Genomic DNA, 18,877 nt, shown 5'->3' on the forward strand with positions numbered 1-18,877 from the left:
GTAAGACCACTGCTGGAGAAGCCTGGACTGAACAAAGAAGAATTAAAGAACTACCGTCCAGTGTCAAATCTTCCTTTCATGACAACTTGCAATCAGCTTATCGCACAGGACATTCTACTTAGACGGCCCTACTCCGTGTCTACAGTGATATTGCTGCCGCTCTAGATAACAAGTGTAGAGCGGTATTTATCATGCTTGATCTGTCTGCTGCATTTGATGTCATTGACCATGGCACACTGTTCAAGCGTCTGGAGTACTCTTATGGGGTGACTGGTGATGCATTACGCTGGACCCAGTCTTACTTGAATGAACGACGACAGTGCGTTGCCATTGTATCAACTGTTTCAGACAGCAAAACCTTAGACTTCGGAGTTCCTCAGGGGTCCGTTCAGGGACCTAGAAAATAATGTCTTTATTCGAAACCAATCGGGGAGATTTGTCGTCGTAATAACCTTCAGTACGATTGTTATGCCGACGACACACAAATCTACATGGTTATCAGACCTCAAGACAACTGGGACATAATAGTAGCAAGTCTTGAAGCCTGTCTAAATGACATCAGTGCTTGGATGAACTCAAATATGCTCAAGCTCAATCAGGAAAAGACAGAACTGATCGTCTTTTCCCACAAGTATCAACACACTAAAGGTCTCCAGTTAAAGGTCAGTGCCCAAACTATTGAAGCCGTCCAAGCTGTGAGAAACCTTGGTGTACACTTTGATAGCTCTCTGAACATGGAGAAACAGATAAACTCAATTGCCAGTTCCTGTTATCATCAAATCAGAAACATTGGGGGTATCCGTCAGTTCATCACCACAGATGCATGCAAGACATTGGTACATTCTCTTGTTACTTCTAGGTTAGACTATGGTAACGCGTTACTCGTTGGTGCATCTGATACACTAATGAGCCGCCTGCAGAGGGTACAGAACACCGCAACACGCCTAGTTACCCGTACTCGAAAGAGGGACCACATTACACCAGTCCTTTACTTATTGCATTGGCTGCCCGTGCGATTCCGGTCACAGTACAAGATTTTGATGTATACATACAAGGCAATAAATGGAACAGCTCCTGAATATTTGCAGGAACTTGTCACCGTTTATCGGCCGTCACGATCACTACGATCGGAGACAGAATCCTTGTTGTGCGTTCCGAACTCTCGGACTGTGACTTATGGTAACCGATGCTTTGGAAAGGTAGCGGCCACTTTGTGGAACAGCTTACCATCTGCTACTAGAAAGTCAAAATCCCTGGCCAAATTCAAGAGGGATATTAAAACCCACCTGTTTACGTCTGCATTTTAGACTCTCACGCAGACGTCCTGTATATACATACTTTCACCACTACTTACTTGATTTGGTTACTGTGTTACATATGTTGATTACTGTGTTATACATGTTCTGTAAATTTTGTAGTAAGATTATTATGTAATTGTGAACCGCATTAGAGTATTTTGTCAAAATAGATAGTGGGCTATATAAATGTTGTATATTATTATTATCATTATTAAATATTTAATGTAACACAGTGGGTCGCAATATTTAATGTAACACAGTGGGTCACAATATTTAATGTAACACAGTGGGTCTCAATATTTAATGTAGTACAGTGGGTTAAAATGTTTAATGTGACACAGTGGGTCACAATATTTAATGTAACACAGTGGGTTACAATATTTAATGAAGCACGGTTGGTCACAATATCTAATGTAACACAGTGGGTCTAAATATTTAATGTAACACAGTGGGTTTCAATATTTAATGCAACACAGTGGGTCTCAATATTTAATGTAACACAGTGGGTCTCAATATTTAATGTAGCACGGTGGGTTAAAATGTTTAATGTGACAGAGTGGGTCACAATATTTAATGTAACACAGTGGGTCACAATATTTAATGAAGCACGGTTGGTCACAATATCTAATGTAACACAGTGGGTCTCAATATTTAATGTAGTACAGTGGGTTAAAATGTTTAATGTGACACAGTGGGTCACAATATTTAATGTAACACAGTGGGTCACAATATTTAATGAAGCACGGTTGGTCACAATATTTAATGTAGCACAGTGGGTTAAAATGTTTAATGTGACACAGTGGGTCACAATATTTAATGTAAAACAGTGGGTCTCAATATTTAATGTAACACAGTGGGTCTCAATATTTAATGTAGCACGGTGGGTTAAAATGTTTAATGTGACAGAGTGGGTCACAATATTTAATGTAACACAGTGGGTCACAATATTTAATGAAGCACGGTTGGTCACAATATCTAATGTAACACAGTGGGTCTCAATATTTAATGTAACACAGTGGGTCTCAATATTTAATGTAGCACAGTGGGTCTAAATATTTAATGTAACACAGTGGGTTTCAATATTTAATGCAACACAGTGGGTCTCAATATTTAATGCAACACAGTGGGTCTCAATATTTAATGTAACACAGTGGGTCACAATATTTACTGTAACACAGTGGGTCTCAATATTTATTGTAACACAGTGGGTCACGATATTTCATGTAGTGCTCTACGATTCAGGTCACCAGGGAAAGTTAGGTTTCACGTTTCCACCTATCCGCTAGCTGGCTCCAATCCTTAAGACCTAACTTCCTTTAAGGACACGGTCTCCATCCTTGATCTTCGACTGCCTAGCTAACCTGTCATACCGATCTTTGTTCTGAGCAGCTTTCTTAGATGCGACAGCACGAGCTGTCCTGTACGCGAATTCCGTAGTTTACCTACGTACGATGATGACCCAACTGTCCCTTGCTTATTGGACACAATTCCTAAAAATGAGTCCAGTGACAATCGAGGATGCCACCGAAACATTAAAAAATATGGTGAGAAGCCTGTGGCATCACTCTTAGTCGTATTGTAGGCTTGGCCAAGTTTCCAGTCCGTAATTTTTTCCTCCTCTAATGTCGCCAACATCCCAAGGATGTTTTTTTACTCCCCCCGCTGACCCATTTCTCATAGGATGGTATGGGTTACTCCTAGCCTTTCTCACTCTAGCTAGCTTACAAAGTTCGTGTTTAACCTTTCGTCCCTGATCACTATGTTACCTTTCAGGGAGGCTGTAAAAAGCGATGAAATGATCATACAGAACTTTAGCTGTTGTTAATACCTTCTCATTACGACTGCCTGAGAATACCTGGTGAAGTGATCAGTTATCACCAAAACCTTCTCGTACGCACCTTTACATTTGTTGACACTGGCCAATCTTTCACGGCGGATACCTTTTTTTCTGATACCACATGTCCGAGATATGTAACAGTTGATTTGAAAAACTCACATTTGGATGGTTTCAGTTTGCATGTTGCACGAGTCTGGAAAATACAGTCTTTAACCTATTAAGGTGTTCATTAAAGGTTTTTGCAAATATTAAAAATGTCATCCAGAAATACAAGACATATCCCACATACATCATTCCATGAATCGTTGTAATGTTTCAAGGGCACCGTTAAGACCAAAACCAATTCGGATAGTTTCCCAGAAACCCAGGTTACCAACAGAAAAAGGCAGTCTTATCCTTGTCTGATTCTTCAACCTCGACCTGCCAGTGCCCTGAACGCAAATCTAACTTTGCGAAAAACTTTCCTTGTATGGGAGTTGAGCATTTGATAATCAATGCAAAACCAGAGAGAGCCAACTTTTTTTGGTACAGGTACGACATTACTCCAAAATGGACTATACATGGATTACTTCCACGCCCTGCATATCCCGGATGTGCTGACGGACTTCCTAATATATACCAGGCGGTATTTGGCAATAAGGCTGTTTAGATGGCCTTTCGTCTATGAGGTTTATCGTATGTTTTACTAAATCCGGTTTTCCACTCCGGTGGAACATCGGTACCGTCAGCGGCTGTTTCTTTTATCAACTTATCAAATTTATATGACGCAACACTGGGCATGTTGCATTTTATTTAATATCAGGTACAAACAGTGATAAAATATCAAAATTACTGTTACCCAAATATGATAAAACCAATTCCACACTCGGTATACCCCAAATAGTTCAAGAATGATCCATTTGTCACATTTATCTCTAATCCTAAGGTATCCAGACTGTGTAGTTTTGGCTTGAACTACAGACGTTTATAGAAATAATTTTAAATAATTGATACCATTGAGCCACTATCTACTAGGCCTCTGACCTTTTGACCCTGTATACATACATTAGTTTCATTACACATAATAATCTGTCCAGTATGCAGGTTTGACCTCGAGATGTATTGTCAGCCACTGATTGGTCAACAGCAGAGACCGCGTCAATATTCACTTTTGAAATCAAGGTCATTTGAGACCCACAGTGTGGACATATAACCAAGTCACCTATTAAATTTAACAAATTTAATAACAAGATAATAAGATGGTATATACAATGGTGTAAATGGTATTATACCATTAAGTGTATCCGTTAATTACACGAATACGTTCATGTTACGGTACAGATATACCAAGGTCGTAAACACCTATACAAATTTACTGTTTCGGTAAGAATATACCATGGTAGTAAGTACCAATATTAACCAACAAGTTCAGTACAGGCAAAAAGTTTAATAACTATACAACATATATACACATGTACAACAGTAAACATAACTGATATATATGGAGAGAGTTAACAATTAACACTACGAATATATCTAGAGTTCATAGTTCACGCGGTGTACGCTTAAACAACGCCTCGCGAACGCGTGGGCCCTTATGCAAACACAATACTCACAGTTCTTAGAGATGTGACATAATTCCCATCACGTGTCCTCGTAATCCACACACGAATACACACACATGGTCAGCTTGACAGACGTATCACTCGTGATCACCAATCCTAGCTGTTAAAAGTTTCGCCACTTGGCATCCTGGTCACTATATCTGAAGACTTTGGTGCCGATGATAATGGGCAGTTTTAATTACAGTCCTTGACCGCTAACTGGTCTCACATATGTATACGTAGGTACACATGGCATACGCCAACGGTGTCCGCCGCTCACAGTTCTCCCCAACTTTATGTATCCAGCATCATCCTACTGTTTTTGCGTGTTCTCTTTGTTAATTATATATTCACTACGGGTCCATTACCGAGGTGGCCGGAGCTCTGTAGCAGACGTCCAGCCCCGTGTAAGGTTTTTTCCAGAACTGTCTACCTAAGCACAGATGATTAATCCGTGCAGTTCATGCAGTTTTTCCGCGGTGCGTGCAGTTTTCCCGCGGAGCGTGCTTACCATTTAATGCATAGTAAATAAATGTCAAATATAAAATCAATATCCTTATATGACAGTGCTTTCACACATATGTATTAATCTTTACATTTTCTTGATAATGCATACATATATTTCTACTTCAGATAATTTTAATTCCTATATAACAGTGCAGTAATAATCTTAAACCTCACACACCACTCGCATTCACTAATTTGCTCGTTGCGTTAATTATATATATTTTCACAGTTCATTAATTTGAAGTTACGAGATTATAATCCAATATAACAGTTCGCGCACTCACAGTTCACGTTATAAAATATCAACACGTATCCATCCAGAAATCGACAGCAATCCCGCCAAGTAAAAATAGACTAGTAGATCGTCAACACAATACAGCCCCCCCCCCCCCAGCGGCAGCAAAGTGAAAGTGAAAGTTACCTCCCCTTACCGGAGCCTCAATACACGCTAAACACTGTCACAGATGTGTAATCCAGCCCAGCGTAGACACTGTTAATCAGTCATTCCAGTACAGCGTCGAAGTAGGTAACAGACACTGTTAGTCAGCCATTCCAGCCCATCGCCAAAATAGGTAACAGACACTGATAGTCAGCCATTCCAGCCCAGCGTCGAAAAAGGTAACAGACACTGATAGTCAGCCATTCCAGCCCAGCGTCGAAAAAGGTAACAGACACTGTTAATCAGCCATTTCAGCCTAGCGTCAAAATAGGTAACATACACTGTTAATCAGCCATTTCAGCCTAGCGTCAAAATAGGTAACATACACTGTTAATTAGCCATTCCAGCCCAGCGTTGAAATAGGATACAGACACTGTCAGCCAGCCATTCCCGCACAGCGTCAAAGTAGATAACAGATACTGTTAATCAGCCATTCCAGCCCATCGCCAAAATAGGTAACATACACAGTTATCAATAGGTTACACAGTACGATACAACCTCACGGTTCCAGCAGTCCTGTTTGGCAACCCTGCCAGACTAGCCACTGTCTAGACTACGACTACATAGGCCAAGGTAGTTGTATTCTCACAGCCTGCCATCGCCTAGCTAACATAGGACGAGGGAACCAGACCCGAACCAAACCACCTCTAAAGTAGACACAAGGCCCACTATAATTATGAAATGTTATCCCAAACGCGTTGACATACCGACACGCGTACTAAAATACAGCCTATAAATACACTGGCCACTAAAACCTATGACACTTACCTAACATATAGGGTTCCATGTCCTTAGTAGCGGAGCCTACATGGAGACGTCCTGTCACACCAAGCACCGCAACTCAACTGGGCACATAGCAAATTCTTATTCTCGTGCACACTCTTTTTCGCGCCAAAACCAGAATAGTCTGTTTCACACTTTGGGTCTCCTTTAGGCTCTTTCTAGACATGACCCGACTTAATGATTCGATCATGGTTCCTGTACGTCACTTCTTATTTGATCTTTGTCCATGACTCCGGTTCTCCCTTAGAAGATGAATCATCAAGTTTTCTCTAAATCCTGTCAAGTTTGTTCGCCAACTGAGAACCAAGTTTCTTTTCCAGCAAGTTGAGGTTCTTGTAAAACCCCTTACTCAGTTCTTATGCGTTGATGACCTGATGTTGTTCAGCTTCACAACTGACAGCACTACTGTGACCTTTCGCGTTTTTATGGGGTTTCCCTTCACCTTGATGTGGACCTGCACAAGATATACTCATTTCCATATTAATAGTTCTTATTTCCCTCAACAATTCCTTGTAGTCGGTGATGTAGTGATATTTATGTCGGGATTGGCTTTTTAATTCATATGAGCTGAATGAAGTCATAGATATATGTCTAAGGAGGTCACTTTTGGTTGCCATATTAAATGATCTATTAACCATCGCTGTTTGTAAAAGACTTTCCAAGCGGCACTCAAAGCTTTTTACTGACTCCCCCAGTTTCTGTGCAGTATTGAAAAAAAACAAGTCTTGCATTCACTTTCCATGTGTCGAGGTATCGCCGAACAAAGCATCTAAATTCCGAAGAATATATCTCGGAGTTGCATATTCCCCAAAGGAGACAAGCATATGATGTGCTGTACAACGTAGTGAGCGGCGTATCGCCCTTACCAGCATACCCTGTGATATTTCTGTATTCCCATGTTAACGTCGCATTTCAATCCTCCATTCAGGGTATGTCACACCCCCTTCAATGGCGGGTCATCTCCCGAAAATTGGAGAACCATGGGTACGGTCAATGTATGCCACTGGTACTGATGAACAACTCTTTGGTTAAAAAACTATACAATTTTATATCTTTTGGTGGATTTAGAATATGCGATATACCGTCACTTAAGCCATAGGGGGATTTCATATCAACTTATGGGAGTGAGGTCATATCATTAGCCGGAAATGGCATATCTAACCTTGTGCTTGGATCCCTTCCTGCAGAGTGTATAATAATATATTTACCTTTGCTTTGCAAGTACTTAATTATTTCCTCCTCACTCATTTGCTCACCTGACTCAACATTATCCTCCTTTACCTTAGGCCTTGCACCCCAATAGACATCCATTGGGTCAACTGGGAGGTTCATTGGATCCCTTTCGGCCCCAATATTCACCTGATCTTGGTCACTTATTCCCTTAATCAATAAGACAGATTAATAAGTAAATAATATATCAATAAATGCTATTTATCAAAGTCAGCAGTCAAAAACTACTTTGAGACCATCTTTTTCATCTAACACCGTACTAATATGGTGTCTGGATGGATACTGTCATTATATAATGAAAAATTCACTGTTGACCAGCAACCTGCCATCCCATGTTTCAAAAATCCCCTTTTAATCTCACAGAATGAATGTCAAACTTGTTGTTTACCTGCTTGGTATACACATTGAATAATTCAACCTGTCTCTGAAGAATAATATCTTGCTCTTCAAATGCCTCAGACCGTAATTGAGTAAGGGGGATTTCAAAGAAGATCGGTGTAACAATTGGAAACCCCGCCAAAAAGCTCTCTATTTCAGTAACGTATGACCTTTCCCCTGTTCCCTTCACATTTATGTGTCAATGAAATCAAATTTTCCTGCTTGGTAGTTACATCACAGGTACCGATCCATATATATAACACTATCTTAATGATATTGTCAACTTTTCCTGTTAAATGACTATGCAGCCAGCCATCCCAGAGTATGTTCAAAGCCAGCCCCAGGTCTGCCATTAAGTTTTAGGTAGAAACCAAAGTTGGCTTTTACTACTAGTAACCAATAATGGATGTTTACGTAGCCGCGAAAGTGTCAACAAAAGGTTTGTCAATTTAATTTTGCAGTTTACCAACTGTCATATGGATAATATGCGGAACAACAAACTGATCAACTATCAATCAAATATATATTGTAAAATCAATTTGACCTTTTAACATATCATGTTATATGACCAGGTGCATCACGACAGGATAAACAGTACTACTGATAATAATGAAATGATGACAGTTGAATTACACAGACTCCTACCTCACAATCTGTGTCCAGTACATTCTGGAATAGCCGATAGAAATGTCAGTATATAGGAAAGGAAATCAGGATCAGCATGACAATGGTGAGGATAATATCTTGATGAATAATATATATATATATGAAAAGTGCTGAAAAGTGACTGGTAAGATGAGGTGACGTAACCTTGTACCTGGTGCACTTCATAAAAAATTACGATAATTCAACATATCAAGCCCATACACGCTAATTTTTTGCAACAACAACGAAGAAGAAGTATACATATTTGTACGCCGTCAGGTTAGTAATTAAGCGTACTGTAGACGACGGAAATACATAAAACTGCTTTAAATTCGCACATAATACTCCAATAAAAAAAAAAAAAAACTCAGAATGTGACACACGACTGCATTTACTTTTGATATGGGTATATAATGTTCTCCACAAATAACTTCACCGCAGACGCTGACTGAAATGCATAAGTCACTCCTACATATAGCCAGTGCCTGTGACTTCACATGCCACATAAAACTTGCATTCCATAAATACTGAGTTAATATATTCATCAGTTCTTCGTACTTAAGACATCCCTATTCACTTGATATCAGTACTCCTTTACTTACGGTTGTTAAGCATGCGATATATATGTATATTATATTATTAGTCAGGAATATATTTGTTCCAGTATTGCCTTACTATGATATTTATGTATGCATGGTTATGAACGACAGAACACTTCTATACCAACGGTAATGACATAATGGTTATTGTTGGATGTCAGTACAGGTACTGTACACTACACTTCTTTCTGGTTCGTTGATATAGCGACAATGTACTCGTTTGAACGACTTGTTTCGACTTGATAAGATAAATCGAAATGTCGGTCATCGTAATACTCTATATTTGTGCAGGGACACATCTACGATGAAGCTGACGTCTCCTGACAAAGGTTGGTCCTGGATGGTCCTACTTGCCGCATTTGGAGTTATGGTTGTACAAGGAATCTTTATAGGAACTCTCGGCATTATCCATTTATCTTTATTAGACAGATTTCATGATACAAACTTGAAGACGGCGCTTGCTGGGTCTATATTTGCTTGCATGAACACTGCCGGGGGTATGTACATATACGTATGAACTGATTAAGTGTTGTGTTGTCGCGAAGATATAAATTTAATGAGATCAAGCACAACTCGTGAAGTTATATGCATAAAGAATGTATTTCACCATGAAAAAGTAGTCATGTTGTCAGTGCTACAGACATGGTGTACTTAACACGTCAAGAGTTTGATGGTATATATCTACAGTTGTAGTGTTACTAAAGTTAATGAGATTGTGTATTGCAGGTATAGTACCTGTCGTGTTGTCATGGTTATCAACTTTGTGTGTTGTACAGGTATAGTAACCAGTTTGATGGTGGACAAATACAGTTGTCGTGTTGTCACGATTTTTGGATCACTCCTCTTTACGTGTGGACTCGTCGTATGTGCGTTACCCGTATCTCTAAATCTTGTCATATTCTTCTACGGAATTTTGGCAGGTAGGCTGTATAAGTTTTAAATAAATAACTTTGGACATGTGATCTGCATTGATATCCCTACAATAATTATATACAACTATATATATATATATATTGTGCTGGTAATCTTATAAGGCTGGTTGTCATTCAAGCTTCCGGTCGGAGTCAAAAATGAATGAAGTAAGGAAGGAAGCTCGTAGCACATACTCCTGATATTGTTGTATATGTCTACATTTGATAACAGAAACAGACAATTTTCCTATCGATGTAGGGGATGGTAGTTGCACAATTCGTCGACAACTTCAGATTAAGAAACAAACCCCAAACATTACCGTAGGAAACATCGCTACATCATTATTTTTTGCATGTGTTAAGCTTGATATCGAAATGAGTTGTTTATCCTACAAGTTTGTTTTCGCAGAATTAACCTTTCCCTGTCTTAATAATGTATTACATATGTATCTACGGTGTACAAATAAATCTAAATCGAGATATTTCAGACTATCATTCATTTTCAATGACCTAGGGCTTACCCAACCTTGTACTATTTCAATCTAATGATTGTCCTAGATACTACAGGGGTTAGGGCCACTTTCACTCTCTGCACCCCTGTGACATGCCATGGCAAAATCGAAGGTTCCATGTGTGTCACCTTGTAGACATGACACGAGAAGTCTAGTTTGATCCTCTGATGTAGATCAAAGAAATCTCGGGGTCGCATAACTATCTGTTGAAAAGGCTCTGAAGTTGTGTGTCGCTCCTCTGTAATCTTCAAAAGGAGCGTATCAGCCTGTGATTTGTCAGGGTTTTTTTCTCCTGGAACAAATTACTTCGTTTGTGCCTTCAACTTTGCTTTGACATGTTCCAGTGCATCCTCGACACTCCAGGTTACGATCACTTTCGTAATCTACACCACAGGAACATGTCATTGGTAATAGGAAAAAAAACTGACCAATTACTGGCTGATACGCTTCTTTCGAAGAATGTTGTAAGAGCATTGATAAAATATCACATGTTCCTACCGATAAAAAACTTTCTCGTTTCGTCTGTTTCAACCGTCATATAAATAAAGGTCAAGTATTAAACGTATGTTCATAGTCGAGACAATCCCTTAAATAAATGAGCTGAGATACGTCGACCGTTATCATCAAGAACGGATAAATTCACTAAAGCCAATATCAATTCGCATATGAAAATTGAACTGCTTAACAGCAGCTTCGAACGATTGAGAAATAAGGCGAATAAATACCAAAAATATATTTGTAATCCTCAGTTACTACCAACCCTGACTTAATACATCTTATTTCATATTTCAGGTATAGGATCCAGTATGACGAATACAGCAGCATATTTTGTTGTGGGATATAATTTTAAATTACGTCAGAACGTGGCCAGCGGCATAGCGACCTCTGGCATTGCTTTGGGTGGTCTTTTTATACCGACGGCGATTGAGATGATAAGGGAGTTTTATGGCAATCGGGCATTTTTTACAACTCTAGGAGGTATAGCTCTACAGCCAGTCTTTCTAGGGTGTATGTATTTTCCTTCTTACCTGGAGGAGTCTAGGAAATATAAATCACCTCCACTCGACAATAAACATCGGTCTTCACTAAATAGTGGGAGTAACTGGCTGACTATAATCAAGAACCCAGGATTTATATGTTTTGCCTGTTGCCTCTGTTTAACCCAACTCGGTGTCTTTGTTATGTATCTGCATTTTCCAAACTACGTCACGACGATGGGATTTTCCGTCCTGGAGGCATCCTACCTCCTGAATGTCCGTGGTATATGTGCATTTGTTTCCAGACTTTTGATCTCTTTACTAGTAAACACTAGTAATCATAGTGTGCGAGAGACTACACTTGTATTCGGGATGTTCACATTTCTAGCGCTAGCCAGTATGTTACTCTCTGTGTATGGGACATCATTCGGAGGACTTCTAATTTATTGCATATTTCTTGGGTTCTACGGCGATTCTGTCTTCTCTATTCTGAATATCATTAACATGAAGCTAGTTGGACGACAGCAATTTGCTGCTGCCACGGGTATTGAGTTCGCCGCTATGGGAATCTGCATATTTGTAGGTCCATCGATTGTAGGTGAGAATGAGTCAACCGTTTTAATGGCCGTAAATGTATGTATTGGTACCAACAAAACTCACCTCTTCAATCACATAGACAATATTTAATACTTAGATTTATCTCCCTTTCCAACCAAAACATGCATGCCTCTGATCGGGAGGCTTGAATAAAGTTTTCTATTATAAGATATTGGAACTACAAACCCCGCGGCAATTCTGCCTTCAGTTCGTCAATGGTGTGCACCAAACAAAGTTCTCTTTTATTTTACCTAAATACTAATAACATCATTGCTAACATCAATGAAACGTACTGCCAGATTCGCTACCGATCCATGAATTCCAGAGACCGACAATAAATTACAGTTATCCCCCTTCTACCACATTTCAAACACAGTATTTTTTGCTTGAAACAAACAAATAGTGACATTAAAAATAGTTTGCTTCGAACGGACATAGACGACCATACCAAGTAGACTGATTTACAACATCGTGCTGTTCACCCTTAAGTGTTAATATCGGCAAGGGATTAATTATAAACTACATGGTATAAAACCTGAGATTCACAATCTAATTGATATCCAAAATTTTGTCACAGTGTTTTAAGTACTCATTTCTGATATCACAAAAACGAGATTTGTTCAGCCCATGGAGTTATTGAGAGTCCGTACACTGCTAAAATGTTACTTTAGATAATAAACGGAGATATAAACGAAATGATGACACCTCCGTTTCTTCGCCAGTTAATGCTATATTAGGTACATATACATTGAGCTTATATGTCAACGTTTATGTCATCGCCTTCCTCAGATATATACTAATTATCACTACCGAGGTTTGTTTTTATTGTTTAACGTCCTCTTGATTGTGGTAATATGTAAATGCATACAATTTCAAACTGTTCAATACAAATACAATATATCATGGAATACGATTAAATCCTGTAGCTGTGATATCGATATTGACTTAGAAATTGTTCATCCTTTCATACCTTTTTCAGGATAAAAACCATATGCTCCTAATGTTTGTGATCAATATTTCTTTATCAACCCATTATCGTACAAACCTTTTAGTATTTTGATACATGTTCCTTTCAGTTATGTTACATAAACGTTGATAAGGTATGTGATTTGAAGTCGAGGAACCCTCGTTGTTAAGTCCATTCTGCTACGACTGCCAACATTGACGATATTTTTACTCAATATCATTTTACCTATTTATCTATCTTTGTCGAAATGGGGAAAAACATTTTTTCTATTTTTCACTGCAAGACACGTGTATGTCGAATAAGGCATATGCGCGTCATACCTCTTGTGGATCGTGTCAAATTGTATATCAATTATGATTATAACGGATGTTTTACCATGCTAATCAGTTGTATGTGTTTTGTTGACAGGAAACGTGATAGACGAAGGCGGAACCTATGATATCTGTTTCGTCATTACAGGTAATTAAACCCTCTCAAAGACATCGATTTTATCACATGATGCATACAATGTAATCATTTAACACGTGATCATTAGTGTACTACTTTTAGTACAAAGTTATACAGCATTTTCAATACACATGTAACATTATGATATCTATATTTATGTAAAAGACATGTGCTTTCTTATATGATGTAGATATACTCTATTTTTTAAAAGTAAAACGCAGCTTATTTTCTTTAAAAACAAGCAAATCCAGCTTTATTTATTTAATAGCTTAAATGCTTATTTTTAGGATAGGCCTATTTTGACACTTTTAAACCTCCAAGTAAATGAACCTTTGACCTTACAGAAACACAGCCTATAATCCTATCTAACGAACGATGGTACACTATCATTATTTCGTTTATCTGTTCCTTTATAAGACGTGATTTCCACTGTATCCGACTTCCACGTTAATGCTTTACTTATGTTCGACGGTAATTATACCAACATTTTTATATATATTTATTGATAACTTAAGAACGTTTTGTTTGCCAGGTACATTGATAATGCTGGGAGGAGTTTTAAGTTTAATCTCAGGTGTATTTACGACAGAAACCGTGGATGATTTACAACCTAAAAATACAAATACTGAGATGGTTTTACACACCAACGAAGTCTCAGAGAGGTTCTCTACAGACTGTGTTGAGTATAGGGACACGCAGGAGTGTGTGACATTGACTCCAGACAGTAATCTATTGGGGTAGTGTTTATTATATTAAAATGATATGATGTATAATGTTCTCATCCCTTGTAAATAGCTAGGTTTTGTTATAAAAATGTACCACACCTAAACCTCCCTAACTGACCACATATTCGGCCAATATGTCACCGCCGGTAGATGTTTATTTGTAATTATTCAGTATATTTTAAGTCCATATATGAAGGTATGATTTACATATGTGCTTGCCAATTTAGGATAAAATTAAGTCCATATTGCTTACTTTGAAATTAGTGGATTTTTGTCGTCGGTATGAAATGCACAATTATTCGAGACCTTTGGGATTCCATCCAATCCAACCTAGAGATATGGGTTTCCATCAAATCAAACATGGAGATATGGGTTGCATTGACTCATTGACTCAGTGTTCTCGGATGTCAGTTCCTGTTTTTTTTTTTTTTTTTTCTTGCCATCGCCATCTTGCCAAAGAAAATACTTTCCTAAAAACAGTGTGTCGAAAACGAGGCTACATCATCAATACGGCGAATGCGCCAAAATGTGGAGGGAAGTGAAATGGTGCCTACTGTTGGTAAAAGCGCCAGCACGGCACTTTCGCTGTTCCCCCTACCATGTACACCTCGGCTTATTACCTTATATCTACCATGCAAATTTATACTTAAAAGATTGCCTTGCTATCATGATATATCTATGACAAAATTGAATCAAACCGGTATCACGGGAAGTCAAGGATATGCTGTTTTCATCATTGTATGTGCGATGCGCAAAACATGAGATTCGAAGCCTAAATGCATGTTATTTAGTCAGTCAGACACGTTCGATCGGATAAGGATTTCCTTCATTTGTTATGTTATAATGCATTTTTGGGAATTCAGTTGATTATTAGTATTCAATTTCGGATATTGACAAACGTTTTCTTCAGCGGTGATAACTTTTTAATTATATTATGTCACTATGTAATAATAAAAATAATAATGATAATAAAATCTTACTCTTTTCCACGGTATATCACTTACCGAATTAAACATTTGTTTGAAATTGAACAGTTCAAATTGATTAGCATTTGAGACTTGTACCAACATATCGACGTTATGAGTAGGACACAGTGATCAGGATGCTTTATCTACATTCTTGTCGATACGGTGATATACTAAGGAGAAAGAAGGTAATACCAGACCAAGACATCGAGACATATACTGACGATTATATACCTAATGTGATCGATTTACGCAGGATCGATGTTCTCCTGCACGACCCACTATTCACCATGATGCTCCAGCACTTTAATAATGCATTATGCAGCCATTCTTTCAAAACCTCAGTTTTAGAGGTAATGTCAACCTGATGAAGCCACATACACACATGACCATTAGTTACAGTGACATTTTGTCGGAGATACTCATAGTATTAACCTAACGGTATTGACGTAACGTTGACATGTTATACCCGCGGTTCGGCGGTCCTCCCACGCTCTGCTTACCTGTTAGCAATGCTTGATCGATTCACGATGCAGGCATCGACTTATTACTTATTACAGAGAATGTATCAGACCTTTAGACAGGTGTATTGACAATAGAAATATGTCTCGTAGATTAAATATACCCGTAACTATCTGTGTGACGTTTGTCGCTCATGTACCAACTCTTGTGTGTATTGTTTGTGTGCATGGCAGATTAGGCATACTGGTGCGTACAAACCACGGTCTGTTTAGGAAATATCTTTTATAAACTGACAAACTATTCGCTACCATTTATAGTGATTGACATTGTGTACAGAAGGTTTTAAATATCATATATTGTTTAGTGTGATTTAACGTAAACTACAATGGTGTTTGGGAATAACAGATTTCGTCCTTAAAGTGAAGGTAGGTCTACTAATATAGTAGTTTGATTTCATCGTGTATCTTATGTACAGAAATTGTACAACACATGTCGTAAACCTAACAAATTAACATATATTATTGTGTAACATGTATGAATGTATACCTTCGAGACAGGTATACAATAGTTTCAGATATCTTACAGTCCGGACTTTTCAGTGTAAAAACGACGTTTCAATCATAGGTTAATACAAATGTATCTGATGTCGACCTGCAGTTGATGTCTATAAAACAACAAACTATTGTTTTACAAATCTAGGGGGATCATAATTCAGTAGAATACATCGGAAGCCTGTTAGATATGAAATCAACATGTGGATAATTTGTAGATACATGTCTGTATTGAATCCCACGTTACTTATTTGATTTATGGAACGAGTCTAAGGCTTATTTTGGACTTTTTGTTTTCCACATGTGTCATAATCAATATTATATAAGTATATTCAACGTAAAGCTGCAACGTATATGGCACTCTTGCTTATAACGGTTAGGTGTTTCCATGCACACTAAGGTAATCTAGTTATATTTAGTGTCAACATTCTGCAAGTCCAGTAACAAAACGTTTAGTTATACATATACAAAATTGTATGAAGCTTTTAGATAAATGTACAAAATTGTATGAAGGTTTTAGACAGATGTACAAGGAATAATAATGGACAATGATAATTCACAAGCATGAAGTAATTGTATAATGTATAGTTTTAATATATAATTAATCACTTGGTTGGCATTTGATCATCGTACACGTACTGGCTAGTGTATCCATAAAGCATGTAAGTAATGGGTAGAAAATGATTAGCATGTGTTGGATATATTGTGATGTACATGTAGGTAGCATAATAGATAAATGTTCGACATATAGCTAGCTAGATCTACAGTGATAATTACAGGTTTAGGACATACTGATAGGGGGTTACGATCACTCTCTGCAACCCTGGAACATGTCATGTTAAAATTGAATGCTTCATGTGTGGCGATACGAAAAGACTAGTGTGATCATTCGATGTACATCAATCAGATCTACAGGTCGTATAACGGTATATTGTAATGGCTTTGACATTCGGAGTCGCCATTTTGGTATCTTTAAAACGGAGCGTTTCAGTCTGTAATTGGTAAGTATTTTGTCAACCAATCAAATTACTTCTCTTGTGCCTTCAGTTTTGCTTTAACATGTTCATGAGGTGCTGAGAGTGAAAATGATCGTAACCACTAAGTATTATAAGTATTTATAACTATAAGCTAACCGGGATGTGTCCTATCTGTTTTTAAACTAGCCAGGCTGTGTCCTTTCTGTAATTAAACTAGCCAGGCTGTGTCCTTTCTGTGATTAAACTAGCCAGTCTGTATCCTTTCTGTAACTAAACTAGCCAGTCTGTGTCCTTTCTGTAACTAAACTAACCAGGCTATGTCCTACCTGTAACTAAACTAACCAGGCTATGTCCTTTCTGTAATTAAACTAACCAGGCTATGTCCTATTTGTAACTAAACTAACCAGGCTATGTCCTATCTGTAACTAAACTAACCAGGCTGTGTCCTTTCTGTAATTAAACTAATCAGGCTGTGTCCTTTCTGTAATTAAACTGTCCAGTCTGTGTCCTTTCTTTAACTAAACTAACCAGGTTATGTCCTATCTGTAACTAAACTAACCAGGCTGTGTCCTTTCTGTAACTAAACTAACCAGGCTGTGTCCTTTCTGTAATTAAACAAGCCAGTCTGTGTCCTTTCTGTAATTAAACTAACCAGGCTGTGTCCTTTCTGTAACTAAACTAACCAGGCTGTGTCCTTTCTGTAATTAAACAAGCCAGTCTGTGTCCTTTCTGTAATTAAACTAACCAGGCTGTGTCCTTTCTGTAATTAAACTAGCCAGTCTGTGTCCTTTCTGTAACTAAACTAACCAGGCTGTGCCCTTTCTGTAACTAAACTAAGTTTCTGTAACTAAACTAACCAGGCTATGTCCTTTCTGTAATTAAACTATCCAGGCTATGTCCTTTCTGTAATTAAACTGGCCAGTCTGTGTCCTATCTGTAATTAAACTAACCAGGCCGTGTCCTTTCTGTAACTAAACTAAACAGGCTGTGTCCTTGTGTGTAACTGTACACAAATCGAGCTGTGTCCTTTCTTTGTCGCCCTAAATAGCCAAACCCTAATATTACAATATGTTGATAAATTATGTAGGGATATAAAAATCCCATGGTCCGGTAGTAAATAGCTTTTGTCCCTCTCTGAATACTACATACTAACAGTTATGACGTTATCAGAAAGCAGATTTAGACTCCTTCAGGTTGTGTACTTGAACTCCTAATTCAGGCTCTATAAAATAAAACTTTGATATACACGGTGTAATCTGCACAATGAATGGACTGCGCGTCAATGGACGGTACGATCACTAGTTTACAGAGAATTTAGTTATACATAGTTAGACAGACGAACTTGCTCATACAAGCCGGCACATATGCATTGTAACGTTTTTATGACAGGTTAACATGCAAATATACAATTACCGTTATACTATACCTTAATGGCAACATTGAATAGTGGAAAATATTCTTCTGAGTCACCGAAAACCAGCAATAGG

The 18,877-nt window shown here is 38.1% G+C and overlaps 1 protein-coding gene across 1 annotated transcript; it reads left to right on the forward strand.

The window, feature by feature from the left end:
- The first annotated feature begins 9,603 nt into the window (after window positions 1-9,603).
- Window positions 9,604-14,559, forward strand: LOC132545901 (monocarboxylate transporter 9-like). Its single transcript, XM_060209583.1, has 5 exons — window positions 9,604-9,796; window positions 10,076-10,219; window positions 11,515-12,297; window positions 13,672-13,722; window positions 14,243-14,559. Exons 1-5 carry the CDS (start codon window positions 9,604-9,606, stop codon window positions 14,449-14,451), a joined length of 1,380 nt encoding a protein of 459 aa, XP_060065566.1. The 3' UTR covers window positions 14,452-14,559.
- The last annotated feature ends 4,318 nt before the right edge of the window (window positions 14,560-18,877 follow it).

This window comes from Ylistrum balloti, unplaced genomic scaffold, assembly GCF_031769215.1.
Source record: "Ylistrum balloti isolate Yb309-2 unplaced genomic scaffold, AGI_CSIRO_Ybal_v1 Utg369862, whole genome shotgun sequence".
NCBI lineage: Eukaryota > Metazoa > Mollusca > Bivalvia > Pectinida > Pectinidae > Ylistrum > Ylistrum balloti.

What these genes read in the sequence shown, in the direction of transcription:
- LOC132545901 (XM_060209583.1), top strand. Translation starts at nt 9,604, where the DNA reads ATGAAGCTGACGTCTCCTGACAAAGGTTGGTCCTGGATGGTCCTACTT. An exon ending in TTGCATGAACACTGCCGGGG is followed by an intron (nt 9,797 to 10,075) that starts GTATGTACATAT and finishes TGTGTTGTACAG; the next exon opens with GTATAGTAACCAGTTTGATG. An exon ending in TGTAGGTCCATCGATTGTAG is followed by an intron (nt 12,298 to 13,671) that starts GTGAGAATGAGT and finishes TTTTGTTGACAG; the next exon opens with GAAACGTGATAGACGAAGGC.